The 17,354-nt window shown below is 45.0% G+C and overlaps 1 protein-coding gene across 1 annotated transcript; it reads left to right on the forward strand.

Annotated features, from left to right (window-relative positions):
- Positions 1-43: 43 nt before the first annotated feature.
- On the forward strand, positions 44-7,314 carry pdp1 (pyruvate dehydrogenase phosphatase catalytic subunit 1). The gene is made up of 2 exons (XM_072468029.1): positions 44-190; positions 1,909-7,314. The coding sequence occupies exon 2, from the start codon at positions 1,954-1,956 to the stop codon at positions 3,577-3,579; it is 1,626 nt and encodes a 541-aa protein (XP_072324130.1). The 5' UTR covers positions 44-190; positions 1,909-1,953; the 3' UTR covers positions 3,580-7,314.
- Positions 7,315-17,354: the final 10,040 nt, after the last annotated feature.

The raw sequence follows: 17,354 nt of genomic DNA on the forward strand, positions 1-17,354 counted from the left end.
GCGACGTCACAGCGGAACCCACCCCCCGGGCCAGCCAATCAGTGCGGATGGGCGGGGCGAGGGCCGGTGTCAATGTCAAAGGATGAGAGCGCGCCGGCGCTCGCGGGCGGCCGTTGGTGTTTGTTGGTGTCGCGAGCGGGAGCACGAGGGCCAGGCGGCAAGCTGACCCGCGGAGGGTTGCGACTGGCAGGTTCGTACCGGTTTGTAGCAGGCGTCCGAGCGTGGTGGTGGCGGCGGCGGCGGCGGTTCTCCGGGGCCACAGCACCGGCGCTGCGCTCAGGGGCCGCGCTGGGTGTGGCGGTGCAGGATTGCGACTCCGGTTGGGATGGTGGGTGGGGGGGGGTCAGAGCAGCGTTGTCGGCCCGCGGGGCTGGGAGGATCCCGGTCGGACGTGTGTGTGGAACATGTCGGCGCGCTGGAAGCTCGGATCCCAAATGTGCAGAAGCATCCATTGAGCAAAGAGGAGGTGCAAACTGCACCCCTGCTGGAGCCAAAATACAAAAATAACCTGTCATTAAAATAAAAGCAGGAACTGCTGGAAACGCGCAGCAGAGCAGGAAAGAGAGAGAGACCTGTAACTAAATTGGGCAATCATTTTTATTAAGACAACTATTCTGCAGAGACTTATTCTTGTTCCTTTAAGGTTTAAATATTTACCCAATATGATTTTATTCATAATGAATTAAAAATTGTGACACGATTGGTGCTTTAAAACCTGTTACTTTTCTCTTTAATAATTCATCTCCGTTCACTCCTCGGACATGTACTGAGCAATAAAGTACACATCAGTGTCAGTCAATATGAAGATGCATTTTTCGAGAATTATTTTTAAAATAATTCCTCTTTCCCACTTGTAGCTCAACCTAACACCAGGGTTATGTTTTATTAACAATGATTTGAGTCAACACTTTCATGATGAAAGGTCAATCAACCTGAAGTCTGTACCTCTATTCACAGCTGCTGCCTGACCAGCTGAATATTTCCAGCATTTTCTGTTTTTATTTTAGATTTCCAGCCTTTGCAGTATTTTGCTTTTGTGTTATTGTCGCAATAAATTAACATAAATGACGTTAAAATTTAAAATAAATAGTTCAAGTTGTATGGAATGTTTCATCGCATGCATCTACCTACATTGCTTGTGTCCAGCAGTTCACAAGCTTGACTTCCTCTCTTAATGTTTCCCCCAAGTATTTCTTGGCTGGGGCAGCACGGTGGCGCAGTGGGTTAGCCCTGCCTCACGGCGCCGAGGTCCCAGGTTCGATCCCGGCTCTGGGTCACTGTCCGTGTGGAGTTTCCACATTCTCCCTGTATTTGCGTGGGTTTCACCCCCACAACACAAAGATGTACAGGGTAGGTGGATTGGCCACGCTAAATTGCCCCTTAATTGGAAAAAATGAATTGGGTACTCTAAATTTTTTTAAAAGTATTTCTTGGCTTAAAAACAAAGGGCAGCCTATACTTAATATTGTGAATTATCACAATTTGTACTTGTACATCTGGGATGTATAATCTTTTTTTTAAAAATCCATTTAATGTTCATGTATATTTCACAAATTTAAATATTGGAAACTATTACAATATTATTATAATTGTCCTGCAGTTCTTAATTTTCAATGCATGTGAAAATACTTTCTGGGGTAAGATGCTCTCAAAACATACTTCTTTGACCAAGCTTTTGGCCATCTGTCCAGATATTGTCATCTGTGGTTTGGTATCTCAATTTATTTTTGCTGAAGTCACTTGTTTTTAATGCCTTGTAATGTTTGCTGCATCCCAAGGTACATATTGACCGATATCAATAAATATATACTATTAAATCATAGGCATTTTACATTGTTTTCTCCATTCTGATAATGGGTTTATGCATGGTGCAGTAGAGGTAATTTGTTTTATTCCCCATTTTTATAGGAAATGCTGGAAAAGTTGTCACACTGTGCAATTTAACCTGGTGAAATGTTGGTGCCAATACAGCTTGTGTTTCCAGTACTTAGAAATGGAGAGTTAAGCAGAGTATATGTCACCGCCTGCCGCCATCACAGTTTCCAGAATTACTTATCTACACAAATCAGTTGGCAGCCAGCAGACAGATCTGTGCGAAAAATCTTTCCAAGATCCTTGCTCAAATGGGGCAAGCTTGAATACTTATTTGGCCATTTCCATTTAAGGAACTACAGGACCACAGTTGCACAGTTTTATAACCTTACTCCTCCTCAAGTTAACAGCATCCTGAAGGCAAATGAGTTCAGTTTTAAGGTACCTGAATTTGATGGGAAGAATGTTAGTTCTATTCTGGGTTTTGACTCTAACCAATTGCCATCTAATTCTCCAGTTGAAGATCGAAGATGTGCAGCTACCAGTCTGCAGACGAGAGGCATGCTGCTGAGTGTTATAGATGGACATGCAGGATGTGCCTGTGCACAGGCAGTCAGTGAAAGACTGTTTTATTATATTGCTGTTGCTTTGCTAAATCAGGAAACCTTACTGGAAATAGAGAATGCAGTGGAAAATGGGGGTGTTGTATTGCCACTTTTACAGTGGCACAAACATCCTGTTGATTACTTCAGTAAGGAGGCATCAAAAATGTACTTTGACAGTTTGAGAACCTACTGGCAAGAGTTAATTGACCTCCACACTGAGGAGACTCCTGATACAATTGAAGCTTTGACAAATTCATTCAAAAGGCTTGATAATGACATTTCATTGGAAGCTCAAGTGGGTAACAGTAACTCCTTTCTCAATTATTGGCAGTTGAGAGTGGCATTTTCTGGTGCAACTGTCTGCGTTGCACACATAGATGGTGTAGACTTGCACATTGCAAATACTGGAGACAGCAGAGCTGTGCTTGGTGTACAGGCGGAAGATGGAACCTGGTCTGCTCTCACACTGTCCAATGACCATAATGCACAAAACGAGAGTGAAGTGGAAAGGGTTAAGTCTGAACACCCAAAATCAGAAGCCAAAAGTGTTATTAAACAAGACCGGCTGCTTTCCTTGCTAATGCCATTTAGAGCTTTTGGAGATGTTAAGTTCAAGTGGAGCATAGATCTGCAGAAACGCGTGCTGGAGTCTGGCCCAGAAATGTTAAATGAGAATGAATGTACAAAATTCTTCCCACCTAATTATCACACACCCCCATATCTAACAGCTCAACCTGAAGTCACTTACCATAAACTAAGGCCTCAGGACAAATTTCTTGTATTAGCCACAGATGGGCTGTGGGAAATGTTACATAGAGAGGAGATTGTAAGAATTATTGGGGAACATCTAACTGGTGTCCACCTTCAGCAGCCTATTTCTGTTGGGGGTTACAAAGTGACTCTTGGTCAGATGCATGGCCTATTAATGGAGAGGAGAGATCGCATTTCATCTGCGTTTGAGGATCAAAATTCTGCAACTCATCTTCTACGGCATGCAGTTGGTCAAAATGAGTTTGGAGCTATTGATCATGAGCGATTGTCCAAGATGCTCGGTCTTCCTGAAGAACTGGCACGAATGTACAGAGATGATATAACAGTTACAGTAGTGCAGTTTAATTCCCATGTTATAAATACACATTACAAACATATTGCAGAAAGCTAAATTTGTTTGCATAGCAAGTATGGGTCAACAAAAGTTTGGATTCACAAGTTGTTTGTGGAAATTGTACCATTGTGATTTAATACATTTATTTATGACATAAGTAAACATTGCGGTCAGGTTATATGTAATGGCTTGGACACCGGACTGTTTTAAGTTAATTTGGAATAGCTGCAACACTTTAATATGACTAGCAAGAATTGTATAAGCTGATCTGTTCATAGTCAAACTTTTGGCTTTATATGAAATGTATAATAGTTAAATTGTGGTCACGAAAATAAAATCACACTTATAGACAAATTTCTGTAAATTACAAGAAGTTTCATGCATTATGATATTGTAAAATTATATTGAATCCAATTACTTTATTGATCTCCCAAGATACAGTAGGTGGAAATGGAACAGAAACACTTGTAGTTGCTTGTATATTCTATGCTGGTCTCCTATAGTCTGAATTGAAACATAAATGCAGGTTGTTTGTTTATAGCTGCTGTTTCTAGTCTTGACTATTTGCATTTTGTGTTGCAGCAGTAACTTTTAAAATAGTTTCTTTTAAGAATGGCATTCAAACTATATGGCAGGCGTTCTGTCAAGAATAACCAATTTTCCTGCAGTGAAGATTGTAACACACTGCTGTTGAGTGATTAAAAGATGATTGTGATTTTATAATTGTTTATGGAAAATATTGTCCTTTGTTTTCAATCTCCCATTAATTTATCATGTATACACGGGAGAAGGATAAGAAAAGGATGTTTCAATATTTTTAAATCTGTGTGCTGTAATTTTTGCTTCATAGATGCAAGGAAAAAAGTTATAAAATCTATCTTTAGGAGAAAGTTCTGTTTTTAAAAAAATTAGATTTTTTTTTGATGCTTTTGTGCTCTTTTTAACAAGCAAATATGAAAGCTGATGGTGCACATTTCTAGTCATTGACAATCGTATTTGGGGACATGTTTGATTGAGTGCTGTAATTCATAATTTTGTTCTGATTTTGTCAAATGACATCACTGCAAAGTTGTAAACTGGCAATTATGAAGCACATGTACATGTGAATACGTTTAAAATACCGTGTAGATGGGTGGCACAGTGGTTAGCACTGTTGCCTCACAGCACCAGATACCCGGTTCAATTCCAGCCTCCGGTGACTGTCTGGGTGGAGTTTGCACTTTCTCCCCGTGTCTGTGGGTTTCCTCCAGGTGCTCGGGTTTCCTCCCGCAGTCCAAAGATGTGCTAAATTGCCCCATAGGTGGGGTTACTGGGTTATGGGGATAGCGGATTTGGTATTGGCTTAAGTAGGGTGTCCTTTCCAAAGGCCGGTGCAGACACGATGGGCTGAATGGCCTCCTACTGCACTGTAAATTCTATGATTCTAGACCACTTAACTACTGGAATGTCCTTTGAAAAATCCTAGGCTGTAAAATAATAGAAGATCATATATTGTTCTGGATTGTATTCGTCACTTGAATAACTATTTCAACGTTGACTGTCCCCTTTCATTTTCTGCAATTTACAAACATCCAACAGGTCTGATATTTTAAAGTGAGTTGAATAGAGATATAGTATGCATGGTTTGCATTGACTTTATTTTAGTATTCCTTATGATTTGGTTTTTGCCCTCAGCACTGAAGGAAGGCAACTCCTTTTTTTAACTCCTTTTTTTCCCAAGTATGATTCTTCTTACAGATTATATTGCTATTTATGCTGTAGTGTGGGTGAATATGCATATGATAAAACTGTTTAGAAAAATTTAAGTGGGCAAGTTATATATAGCTTTGGCTGTAAATAAGTTTTGTTAAAGGAAGATCTATTTATGTATATATCATGGTGCGCAGTACTATCTGAAACATTAATTCTGATGTATTTTAGAGGAAAAAGGTTACAAGGAGCTTCATTACTGGACTTCTTTTAACCCACAATTCTGTTTTTTTAGTTTACATTAGCAACAAATCGCATGTTGACATTTGTTTTGAAAGATTTATGTAAAAAAAACCTGAAGGAGCAATATTGAAAAGATTGCTTTGTATGTGCATATCGAGTATTGTAAAGCTATCCTGGCTATCCAAAAATGGCTACGCCATATATTGCTATGCTGATATTGCATTGAGAGATATTAACCATCAAAAGGTCCAGAATATTAGTGCCAAATTAAAACACAACCCGTTAACTTCTACTTCAGTAATGTTTACATAAGTGTGCTTGCGTGCAAATGGGGGATATGGATGAAAAGGGCCATTCATCCCATGGTTACATTCAGAAAGAACTAACACTTTATATCTTTTCCTCCTTCCACCCCCACCAATCACTCCTGCTTCTTAGTGATTTTTGTTTCCACAATGCTACTCGGATGCCCATTTCACATGTTAATCACTGTATGTGGCGCAATGTCCTTGATACGAGTGCTAAAATTCTGCCTTCTTCATACCTGTGCCAGTTTAACTTTCACAGGTCCAGAGTTACTTAAATAAAAACAGAAAATGCTTGAAACACTCAGCAGGTCTGGCAGCATCTATGCAGAGAACGTTTCAAGTCATATGACTTCAGAGCTAAAGAAGGGTAGAAATGTGATTGAACCATGTCTGTGTGGGGCTCACCCCCACAACCCAAAGATATGCAGGCTATATCGATTGGCCATGCTTGGATACTCTAAATTTATTTTAAACAAGAAAATGTTTGATTGTATAGTTGGAGGGAGGTGGACAATTTGGGAGCTTGGGAAAGATTGTCAAAGATCTCATAGTCAGAAGAAAAAGGGATTAATAATGGTAGTGTTAAAGTCTAAAGTGGCAGAAAGGCAAGAACTTAAGGGTCAGTATTCTGAAAGCAAAGCAAGTTACAGAGGGGGAGGGGGGGGGGGCAGTGATATCAAATATCACAGGACCCCATCATAGCCACCTTCTTTAGTTTTTAATCACTGTCTGTCTTGTCTGTGACATCTTTGATAATCTCTCCGCAGATGCTGCCAGACCTGCAGAGTCTGGCATTTTCTCTTTTTATTTCTGATTTCTAGCATCTGCAGAATTTTGCTTTTTTTCAAAAATACTAGTTAATCTAATTTTGGTGTGACACACATACACTCCCTTGTGAGGCAAAATAAATCATTACTTATCACCCCGGCCCAGTGGGTCAGTCTCAAAGCACTTCTCTCATCACCTCAGGACTTGAATGTACTACTTGAATCAGATAACCAACAACTATGTCTAATAAGAGCACTATACAGTTTAAAAATCTCCTCCTCTGCTCTATCTTTTGACTATAGTGTAGTGTTCTATTTGTCAATCTGATCATTAGCAAAGCAGCTTAAACATTTACATGCACATTGTCCACAATCTAACTGCTCCATTGAGTGGACTTGATAAACAGCAAGTATACTTATATTCTTGATTTCACCTTTAACTCAATATCGGTCAGGGTATTTTTCTTTTTACTGTCTACTGCTTTTTCTTGCGAGCAATACTTTATGCATGTTGAATTTCATCTGCATTGTTCAGCCAACTCGCAGTAGTCGCATAAAGAGCAGTGATTGAACTTGGGAAATCTGTTACACCAGAGCTCTTCTGTTTCATTGTAAATTACTGCACTGTGAATGGATAAAGCCTGTTACAAGTTATGCTGACAAAGTTTTATATTCAAACAATATTGATTGTTGTAGCCTCGGTACTGTTGATCATTGTATCTGCTTTATTGCCAACTATTTATGATTTTTTAAAATAAAGGCGCTTTATAAAGCTGTGTTATTTACCTTTTGAAGTTTTCTGATATTTAGAATGTTCAAAAATATTTTTTTGAAGTTACTTGTTTTGGCTGCACTAGTAATCATAGATCATAGAATTTACAGTGCAGAAGGAGGCCATTCGGCCCATCGAGTCTGCACCGGCTCTTGGAAAGAGCACCCTACCCAAGGTCCACGCTTCCACCCTATCCCCATAACCCAGTAACCTCACCCAACACTAAGGGCAATTTTGGACACTAAGGGCAATTTATCATGGCCAATCCACCTAACCTGCACCTAATAGACCAAATAATATTTTTGTTTGGATTTTAGGACTTGCCACTATTAAAAGAGTAAATCCGACTGCTCTTTGGCAACTAAAAATGCAGTCAAACATGGAAATTAGAATGTTCTCTCCTGGTAACCATGCTTCACAAAAAACCATGCAGTAATACTATCCCACAAAGATCGACTATTGAAATGCATGGAAGAGTATAAAGTTGCTGTACCTAAACTTTCCATAATTTGGGGCTTATTCATTCTGCTCTTAACTACATGACAAGTGTGGAATCATGTTCCTTCAGATTTAAACTCTTGAAGATTTGAAAAATGTCACTTACTATTTCAACCCAATATTTCTTTCCCCTTTTTGCTTTCTGTACCTGATTTGACATTGATTTTTGTATTCCAACTTCCTGGTTCAATAAAGTCTGCTTGCATGAAGGTGGAGGTACTAACTCATTCCTCACCTCTTAGGTTGTGATCTGTTGCAACTTTAATGAAGCTACCATGTGATGTGAATAGTGAAAAAATTGTCTCCTTGATGACTGCAGGCTCCAGTCACATGCATCATGTAATAATAATCTTTATTATTGTCACAAGTAGGCTTACATTAACACTGCAATGACGTTACTGTGAAAATTCCCTCGTCGCCAAACTCCGTCTGTTCAAGTACACCGGGAGAATTCAGAATGTACAATTCACCTAACAAGCACGTCTTTTGGCACTTGTGGGAGGAAACTGGAGCACCCGGAGGAAACCCACGCCGACACTGGGAGAACGTGTAGCCTCCACACAGTGACCCAAGCTGGGAATTGAACCTGGGACCCTGGCGCAGTGAAGCAACAGTGCTAACCACTGCTACCGTACAGTACGTCTTTGAAGACAACTCCAAACTAACTTTGCTCCGAGGCTCCATAAGCGTCTTTTGGCTAGTATCCCCTGACTCTCAAGCCATGAGCAGCCTCCATTTGCAAGGTAGTACATTTTCATCACACTCCATTCCCCCATCTTCATTATACTCTTGTCGGTCACCATTACTGACACTTAATAATAATTTCTAGCATCTTACATACGTGAACAAGAAGAGAAAAGCAAGTGACTATGCAAGTGGAGTGGGGCAGAGGAATAGTTGGGTCGAGTTAGTGGCCTTAGTTTCATCTTCATCATCATTCGCCCTCCATCACTCCCATAAATGATGAAGGAATTTTATCTTGTTTTTTCTCCTCATTATTATCTTCCTCCTCTTCATTTTCTGGCCTCTTATTGCCATGATGGATCTGCAATAATGAAGGGTGCAGGATATGACTGGGTGAGTATTTCACTCAACCTTTATTCCGATGGAGATGGCGGGAGTGCTGTTTTGCAAGGTGCATGATGACTTCTGACACAAACTACCCATATATGTTGTAAGAGTCGAATGCATGCCTTTTAGATCAGACTCCTACTCGAGGGTGAATACTCAATTTGGGGATTTCCCCCTTCATGATCTGTTTCTTGCAGGGATGTTATGCATAAAGGTAAGTGCATTGAATTAAGGGTGTCACCTGACGATTGGCTTCTAGATTGTACTGGCTGAAATAAGATTCCCCTGTTAAATTGGAGGAAGGAATTCTAAGGTCTACACCACCCAGGAACAAAGTGCTTTATAACATCTTATCTAATTCTATGTATATGTAATATTCCCTTGTCCTTTCTGACCTAACTTTGGATAAAATATATTTCTCAATTAAAGTCCTTGATGTCCAAGGCTATCGCTATCACAATTGTAACCAAAGTCCTTTATACTTGGTGAGGGAACTAACACCGGCCACCGTTCTAAATATCATGTAATTAACGTCTTTCACTAAAAGTGGCCTTTTCATTTTGCAGGAACGCACTATCTACTTCTACAATATTCTTTCATGACTGGTCATGAACAGTCAAAGATTCACATAGTACAACATTTTAATCTTTCACTGAATAGCCATGAGCATGCAGTTGGACATGGTTTGCCAGATCAAGTGTCTAAAGTGAAACTGAGGACAGCAATCTACCCTTGTCTAAAAATTAAAGTTAGTTTTTTTTTTCTTGCTTGCCTACAGGGAAATAATTCCTATAACTGGAGGGGAGGAGAGGGCAAGGAAGAGAGAATATGATTAGAGCAAGAGGATGACAGGAAAGTGAAACAACAGGCTGCAGGGGAGAGGAGGGATTTGGGGAAGGGGAGAGAGAGTTGAGGGGATTAGATTATGACGAGAGGTTGAGTAGACTGGGACTGTACTCATTGGAGTTTAGAAGGATGCGGGGGGATCTTATTGAAACATAAAATTATGAAGGGAATAGATAGGATAGATGCGGGCAGGTTGTTTCCACTGGTCGGGGAAAGCAGAACTAGGGGGCATAGCCTCAAAATAAGGGGAAGTAGATTTAGGACCAAGTTTAGGAGGAACTTCTTCACCCAAAGGGTTGTGAATCTCTGGAATTCCTTGCCCAGTGAAGCAGTTGAGGCTCCTTCTTTAAATGTTTTTAAAGAAAAAGATAGATACCTTTCTAAAGAATAAAGGGATTCGGGGATATGGTGTACGGGCCGGAGAGTGGAGCTGAGTCCACAAAGATCAGCCATGATCCCATTGAATGGCGGAGCAGGCTCGAGGGGCCAGATGGCCTACTCCTGTTCCTTGTTCTTATGAAGGGCTGGGAGGAAACACGTGAGGGAATAATAATCATCTTTATTGTCACAAGTAGGCTTACATTAACACTGCAATGAAGTTACTGTGAAAAGCCCCTAGTCTCCACATTCTGGCACCTGTTTGGGTACACGGGGAGAATTCAGAATGTCCAATTCACCTAACAGAAATTGAAAGGGCAGGAGGGGGATAATGAGTGGAAAAGCAGGAAGGATGGGAGGGAGAGGAGAGGCAGGGGATGGGAAACGAGGAAGCTAAAGAAAAAATTGTAAATTTCACTGATGAAAAGGAGAGGAGGGAAGGAAAGGTGATGTGGGAGGTGAGTAGGAGAGGGAGGAAAGAAGAGGGATGGGACAAGATGAAGGAAGGAAGAGATATTGATAAAGAGGAAACAGTGGGTGATCTGTCACCATGTCAATGTGATATGAAACCAGCTTATAGCCTAGTGAGGAAAGGGAGAACATGGTACAAACTGAGAGTCCAGCACTATTAATAGACCGGTTTTGCTGTGACTGGACGTGACATTAAGCATCCCGATATCCTAACGATTAGTTCAGAATAGCTCAAAGGCCCCAATTGGTAGCTTTTCCATTTTTACATGAACCATATCAGAAATTTCCATCAGCACTTTACCTTTACACTTCCCCTCCCCTGAACCTCGTACTCCAAACCCCCAAAAATCCTCTTCGCTGGGCCCTTCGAGTGGGAATGTCTCCCACTCGATGATAGTTAATGGCCTCCTTCTGCACTGGGGGATTCTATGATTCATTGAAGCATCTTGTCAGTAGGATGCTCCTGCATCTGCAGAAATCCTCCCAGCACCACAGAGCCGACGCTGTGGAGTGAATTTCTTTCCCATGGGCGACACTGATTACCTAATTGATGTCCATTAAATTAAGCCGATGACCACCCCGGAACTGGGACGGAGTCAGCCTCTGGGTGAGGAAAGAACATTGATGCACTTGAAGAGGAACCTGACCGCCCATCGGTAAAGAACTAATCAGCACTGGAAAAGGTGGCAGGCAGGACTGGTGGAGACCTGTCACATTCAGCCAGCTTCTCATTAAAGACTGGGCTGGATTCATGTTACTGAGACTAAGTGTGGATGCCATGGCAGAATTATTGGACTTCCACGATGGCAAAACATGCACGCACTTGGACCGATTCAGCGACAGGACTGATTCAGTGACTTAAGGGGGTAGCATAGGCACCATGTGGAACACAATCGATTCCAATGAGAAATTTGCCGGATTTGCGATTGACTCTCAGGAGACTAACCGTAGCCGCATATATGCACTTCACTCCCCCCACACACACACCATCCAGTCCAACAAGATGGCAGCAAGGAAAGCAGCCACGAGATTAATGTATGACGACTTTGAGACCCTCCTGGACGTTGTGGAGGAGAGGCAGGCCACCCTGTACCCTGGCCCAGGAAAGAGACTGCCAGCCGCCACTGTTTGCCGTGCCTGAGCGCAGGTGGCAGAGACAATAAAGGCCACCAGCAACACCATCTGGACCGGCCTGCAGTGTTGTAAAAAAAACTGCACAACTTCCTCAGGGCAGTCAGGGTGATTAGGCAGCACTGTGCCCCTGGCACCAACCCGGAGAGCAGCCGAACCCCCACCTTGCACTAGACACTGGCGCCCATACTGGCCGCCAAGGCCGGGTGACCTGGCCACTGAAGCAACCAGCTACCCAACCCCTGGGCTGCATGCGTCAGACTGTCTAACACTGCATTTTCTGTTTCTCTATACCCCTCCTCTCCCAGGAGAAGGCCTCCCATAACCGGCGGTAGCGGGAGAAGACTGGCGGCGTCCCACCGGACCTGTGGCCCTCACCATTGCAGAGCAGCAGGCTCTGGATATAGTCGACAGGCCTGAGGAAAAGGAAGTCAGCGGGGTGGAGATTGGGCGAGAAAGTGAGACGCCGCTGAGTTATGGTCCCTGTGACATGTGTGTCAACCCTGCCCCCAAACATCATCCTCAAACCGGCACCACCCTCAGCCTCACACCACCCTCAACCTCACACCCGGCCTTCGGTCCAATTATGCGTCTTGTCTTGCATCTTGTAGGAGCTGCTGGTGATGGGACTGGCCCTTCTGGTGTCCCCTGCCTCCAGCCACGGCCATAGCCTCCCCACACCCCACCCTCCCCCCGTGTGCTGAGCAGCGATGATAACACCAACACGGAGGGGACCCAGGATACCCCAGAACTCGAGTCTGATGTTGACACTGATTTCCTGTCACAGCTGTTTCCAACACCCTCCACCTCAGTCAGGCACTTTAGTGAAGAAACCCCTGGGACTCTGGTGCTCACCACACAAAATTTCTGGTACATCAGTTGGAGGTAGGAACTCCCGAGGGAGTGGACAGTTTGAGGGCGAGCTGGCCCCAGGGACTAGATGAGGGGTTGTCGGCGAGCATCCAGTACCTGCAGGTGCAGTTGGAGGAGTCCAACCGCATGCCGGAGCAAGGAGGTGGTGCCGACCATGCATGCCACCCAGGCCAACACCATTTGGGTGGCGTCCATGGTGGAGGCTTTGGGCTGTGGGCTTTGGCTATGGATCAGCATGTCCAAGAGCTGGGGAAACCTGCAGGCGGTGGCCGAAGTCCAGGACAGGGTTGTCCTCATATAGGCAGCTATATGCAGAGCCACCTGGACATTGCAGCGGCGCTCCTGAGCGTGGCCCAGTTACAGCGGGCCATGGCTGAGAGTGTTGGTGGCATTGCCCAGGCACTGGCCAACATGATGCAGAGATTGGAGGCCCAGTTCCAGAGGGAGATGGCGCAGTCACTGGCTGATGTGGCACCGACCCAGAAGGTGGCACAGTCACAACTTGATGTGGCGCAGCCCCTGACTGAGGTGGTCCACTCCCGGTGCTCCATGGCCGTCAGCATGCAGATCCTGGCCAAGACGAGCAGGCCTCCAGGACTGGCAGGACCAAGTGGCAGCGGAGCTTCAGGGGTTAGCTCCACTCGCACCCCCATCCCATGGAGTAGCGCAGGGGCCATTGGGCACCCTGAGGGAGGAGGAGCTAGTGGAGCCTGTGCAGGTGACTCCTGCAGGTCAGAACACTGCAGTACCTCGGAATCCCCCCCCCCCCCCCCCAACCTGTCCGGTGCATCTGGTGGGCAGCGGGTAGAACAGGGCTATGCCGCGCCACTTGGGACACCCGAGCAGCAGCTGGGCCCATCCAGGCCTGGTCACCCCAGAACACGCCCGTCAACCAGGGCCCAGGTCGCAGGGGGGGGGAATTGCAGCAGGCCGCCTCCACTCCGAATGTCCCACCTGGGGATACACCAAGACGTAGCATTAGGGCCCGTAAGGTGAGAAAGTTAGACACCAATTAAGTTGGAACGGGTGCAGTGCAGTTTATTTATAGGACTCTGTAGCCAGGGGCTGGTTTAGCACACTGGGTTATATAGCTGGCTTTTAAAGCAGACCAAGGCAGGCCAGCAGCACGGTTCAATTCCCGTACCAGCCTCCCCGAACAGGTGCCAGAATGTGGCGACTAGGGGCTTTTCACAGTAACTTCATTTGAAGCCGACTTGTGACAATAAGCGATTTTCATTCATTCATTCATTCATTCATTCATATATTTGTTCACATAAAACACCTCTTCACAATGCTATAACCTTACTCGCTGCTCTGTCAGAAGGATGTGAGGTGTGGGCTGGTCTGGGCTGGCCGCAGAGTGGGGTGGGGAATGGGCAGACATTGCGGGTTGGCTGGGCTCAGGGACCACAGTTCAGCCATCGCTCACCGCTTTGGTATCCCACCACCCCACTGTCTCCCCACCGTCCCCACCTCTGCCACTCCAGGCATTTAATGGGACCGTGCGATGGATTGGCCAGCTCACAAAGAGGATCACCCAGATGGATGGTGGGAAGTGCTGCCATGGGCAGGAGTCAGACATTGTCTTACGATGCGGAGGTCCAGCTCTCATCGCAGAGCGGGTTGTCATCACCCTCCATCCCATGGACCATACCCGGGGTGGCGTGGGGGGGGGGAGGGGGTGGCGTGGGTGGTCGACTTCAGAAAGCATAGTACAACACACACCCCCCCCACCCCCCGTCTACATCAATGGCTCCGAAGTAGAGATGGTCAATAGCTTTAAGTTCCTGGGGGCCACCATCACCAACACTCATGCTGATGCAACAGTCAAGAAAGCCTACAACGTCTCTACTTCCTATGGAAGCTAAAGAAATTCGGCATGTCGGCATCGACTCGCAAACCTCTACAGAATGTCCAATTCACCCAACAGCAAGTCTTTCGGGACTTGTGGGAGGAAACTGATAGCCTTCAGCCACGCAACCTGAGGCCTCTGTGGCCAATGGGGTTGATGGGTGGTCAGTGGGGTAGGCGGGCAGGGGTTGGGATTGCCCCCCTCCCCCCAGGAAGAAAGATGAGTGCTCACCTCTTCGGGTTCCCGCCAGCTTCACCTTTTTGAAATGGAGTATTAATTGGCGCCCGCTTGACCACTCGCTGGGAGGCGTTTCAATCACGGGAGGCAGTGCGATTAATTGTACGGAGATTGGGTTTAAGTGTTGACTATTGGTTTCTCGCCACACTCAGTTGAGATCCTGATTTTGCATAGAGGAGCGGGTTGGTTAGATCGCAAAGTGATCTGTGCCTGCCGCATTTCTCGATTTTGGCCTCTCCCCCGATTTAACGGCCTCGTCGTACTCTCACTTACACTCAAAGCGGCCCCAAACCGCGTCCATGTCTATAATTATTTTCATGGAATAATACAGAAATGCACAACCTAATTGACAAATGCAACCAAGAAAAGTGACAGTCACATAACAAAACACATTTAACCAAACAGTTCAGGTCAATTTCTGATCTATCAGAATTTCTCTCTTATTTTAGAATGCATCAAATTTTGTCGATTTGATTTGCTAGTCATGGTTTGTAATACTTCCTCTTTATCCCTGACCTTAGCTTTGTTTAATTCAATTATTCTTAATTTACGACGGACATTTAAACATATAAATAAATGTAATTCACGATTTGTTGCTGGTTGTGACTCCGCCTTTACAAAGCTCTCCTTTAGAATACCCTGAAACAGCAGAACCTGCCAAAAATATAGCAGGCGCCAACATTCCACCTCAATGGAGTGGGGACACCGCCCCATGTATGTTGGCTACATGGTGGGGCGTTTATGAGCAATCGATTCAGCTGAAAAAAATGTGGGGTGTGCCATGAAATTGTCTATCTCATTGAAATGTGTTGCGTTACTAAAAAGGTTGGGAACCACTGATCTAGATTGTTGTGGAGGCATCTGGTGGCAGTATCTGGAACTGCAGCCAGACTCCAGGAAAACACTTCAGTCAAGAATTGCATAAAATCACAAGGTTTGATTTTGACTTTACGGCAACTGATCTGTTGTTGGGTTCATACCTTTCCCAGGACAAGAGACAAGGGTGGCACGGTAGCACAGTGGGCAGCACTGTTGTTTCACAGCTGCAGGGTCCCAGGTTCGATTCCCGGCTTGGGTCACTGTCTGTGTGAAGTCTACAGGTTCTCCCTGTGTCTGCGTGGGTTTGCTCCGGGTGCTCCGGTGTCCTCCCATAAGTCCCGAAAGACATGCTGTTAGGTAATTTGGACATTCTGAATTCTCCCTCTGTTTACCCGAACAGGCGCCGGAATGTGGAGACTAGGGGCCTTTCACAGTAACTTCATTGCAGTGTTAATGTTAGCCTACTTGTGACAATAAAGATTATTGAAAAAATGATGGTAGGCGGCTTCAGAGACAGATTACCAGATCAGTTGCCTTAAAGTGAAAACTCCACACAGACAGTTACCTGAGGCCGGAATTGGAACCGGGTCCCTGGCATTGTGATAAACAAAGAACAAAGAAAAGTACAGCACAGGAACAGGCCCTTCGGTCCTCCAAGCCCGTGCCGACCATGCTGCCCAACTAAACTACAATCTCCTACACTTCCTGGGTCTGTATCCCTCTATCCCATCCTATTTATGTATTTGTCAAGATGCCCCTTAAATGTCACTATTATCCCTGCTTCCACCACCTCCTCCGGCAGCGAGTTCCAGGCACCCACTACCCTCTGCGTAAAAAACTTGCCTCGCACATCTACTCGAAACATTGCCCTTTGCAACTTCAACCTATGCCCCCTAGTAATTGACCCCTCTACCCAGGGGAAAAACCTCTGACTATCCACTCTGTCTATGCCCCTTATAATTTTGTAGACCTCTATCAGGTCGCCCCTCAACCTCCGTCGTTCCAGTGAGAACAAACCAAATTTATTCAACCGCTCCTCATAGCTAATGCCCTCCATACCGGGCAACATTCTGGTAAATCCCTTCTGCACCCTCTCTAAAGCCTCCACATCCTTCTGGTAGTGTGGCGACCAGAATTGAACACAATACTCCAAGTGTGGCCTAACTAAGGTTCTATACAGCTGCAACATGACTTGCCAATTCTTATACTCAATGCCCCGGCCAGTGAAGCCAAGCATGCCGTATGCCTAATATTGTTATAATTAGCCTTCCCCCAATTTAGCACATTCACCCTAGGACCACTCTTATCCTTGTCCACCAGCACTTTAAAACTTACTGAATTGTGGTCACTGTTCCCAAAATGCTCCCCGACTGAAACTTCTACCACCTGGCCAGGCTCATTCCCCAATACCAGGTCCAGTACAGCCCCTTCCCTAGTTGGACTGTCTACATATTGTTTTAAGAAGCCCTCCTGGATGCTCTTTACAAACTCTGCCCCGTCTAAGCCCCTGGCACTAAGTGAGTCCCAGTCAATATTGGGGAAGTTGAAGTCTCCCATCAGCACAACCCTGTTGTTTTTACTCTTTTCCAAAATCTGTCTACCTATCTGCTCCTCTATCTCCCGCTGGCTGTTGGGAGGCCTGTAGTAAACCCCCAACATTGTGACTGCACCCTTCTTATTCCTGATCTCTACCCATATAGCCTCACTGCCCTCTGAGGTGTCCTCCCGCAGTACAGCTGTGATATTCTCCCTACCAGTAGCACAACTCTGCCACCCCTTTTACATCCCCCTCTATCCCGCCTGAAACATCTAAATCCTGGAACGTTCAGCTGCCAATCCTGCCCTTCCCTCAACCAGGTCTCTGTAATGGCAACAAC

Source organism: Scyliorhinus torazame, chromosome 11 (genome assembly GCF_047496885.1).
Source record: "Scyliorhinus torazame isolate Kashiwa2021f chromosome 11, sScyTor2.1, whole genome shotgun sequence".
Taxonomy (NCBI): Eukaryota; Metazoa; Chordata; class Chondrichthyes; order Carcharhiniformes; family Scyliorhinidae; genus Scyliorhinus; species Scyliorhinus torazame.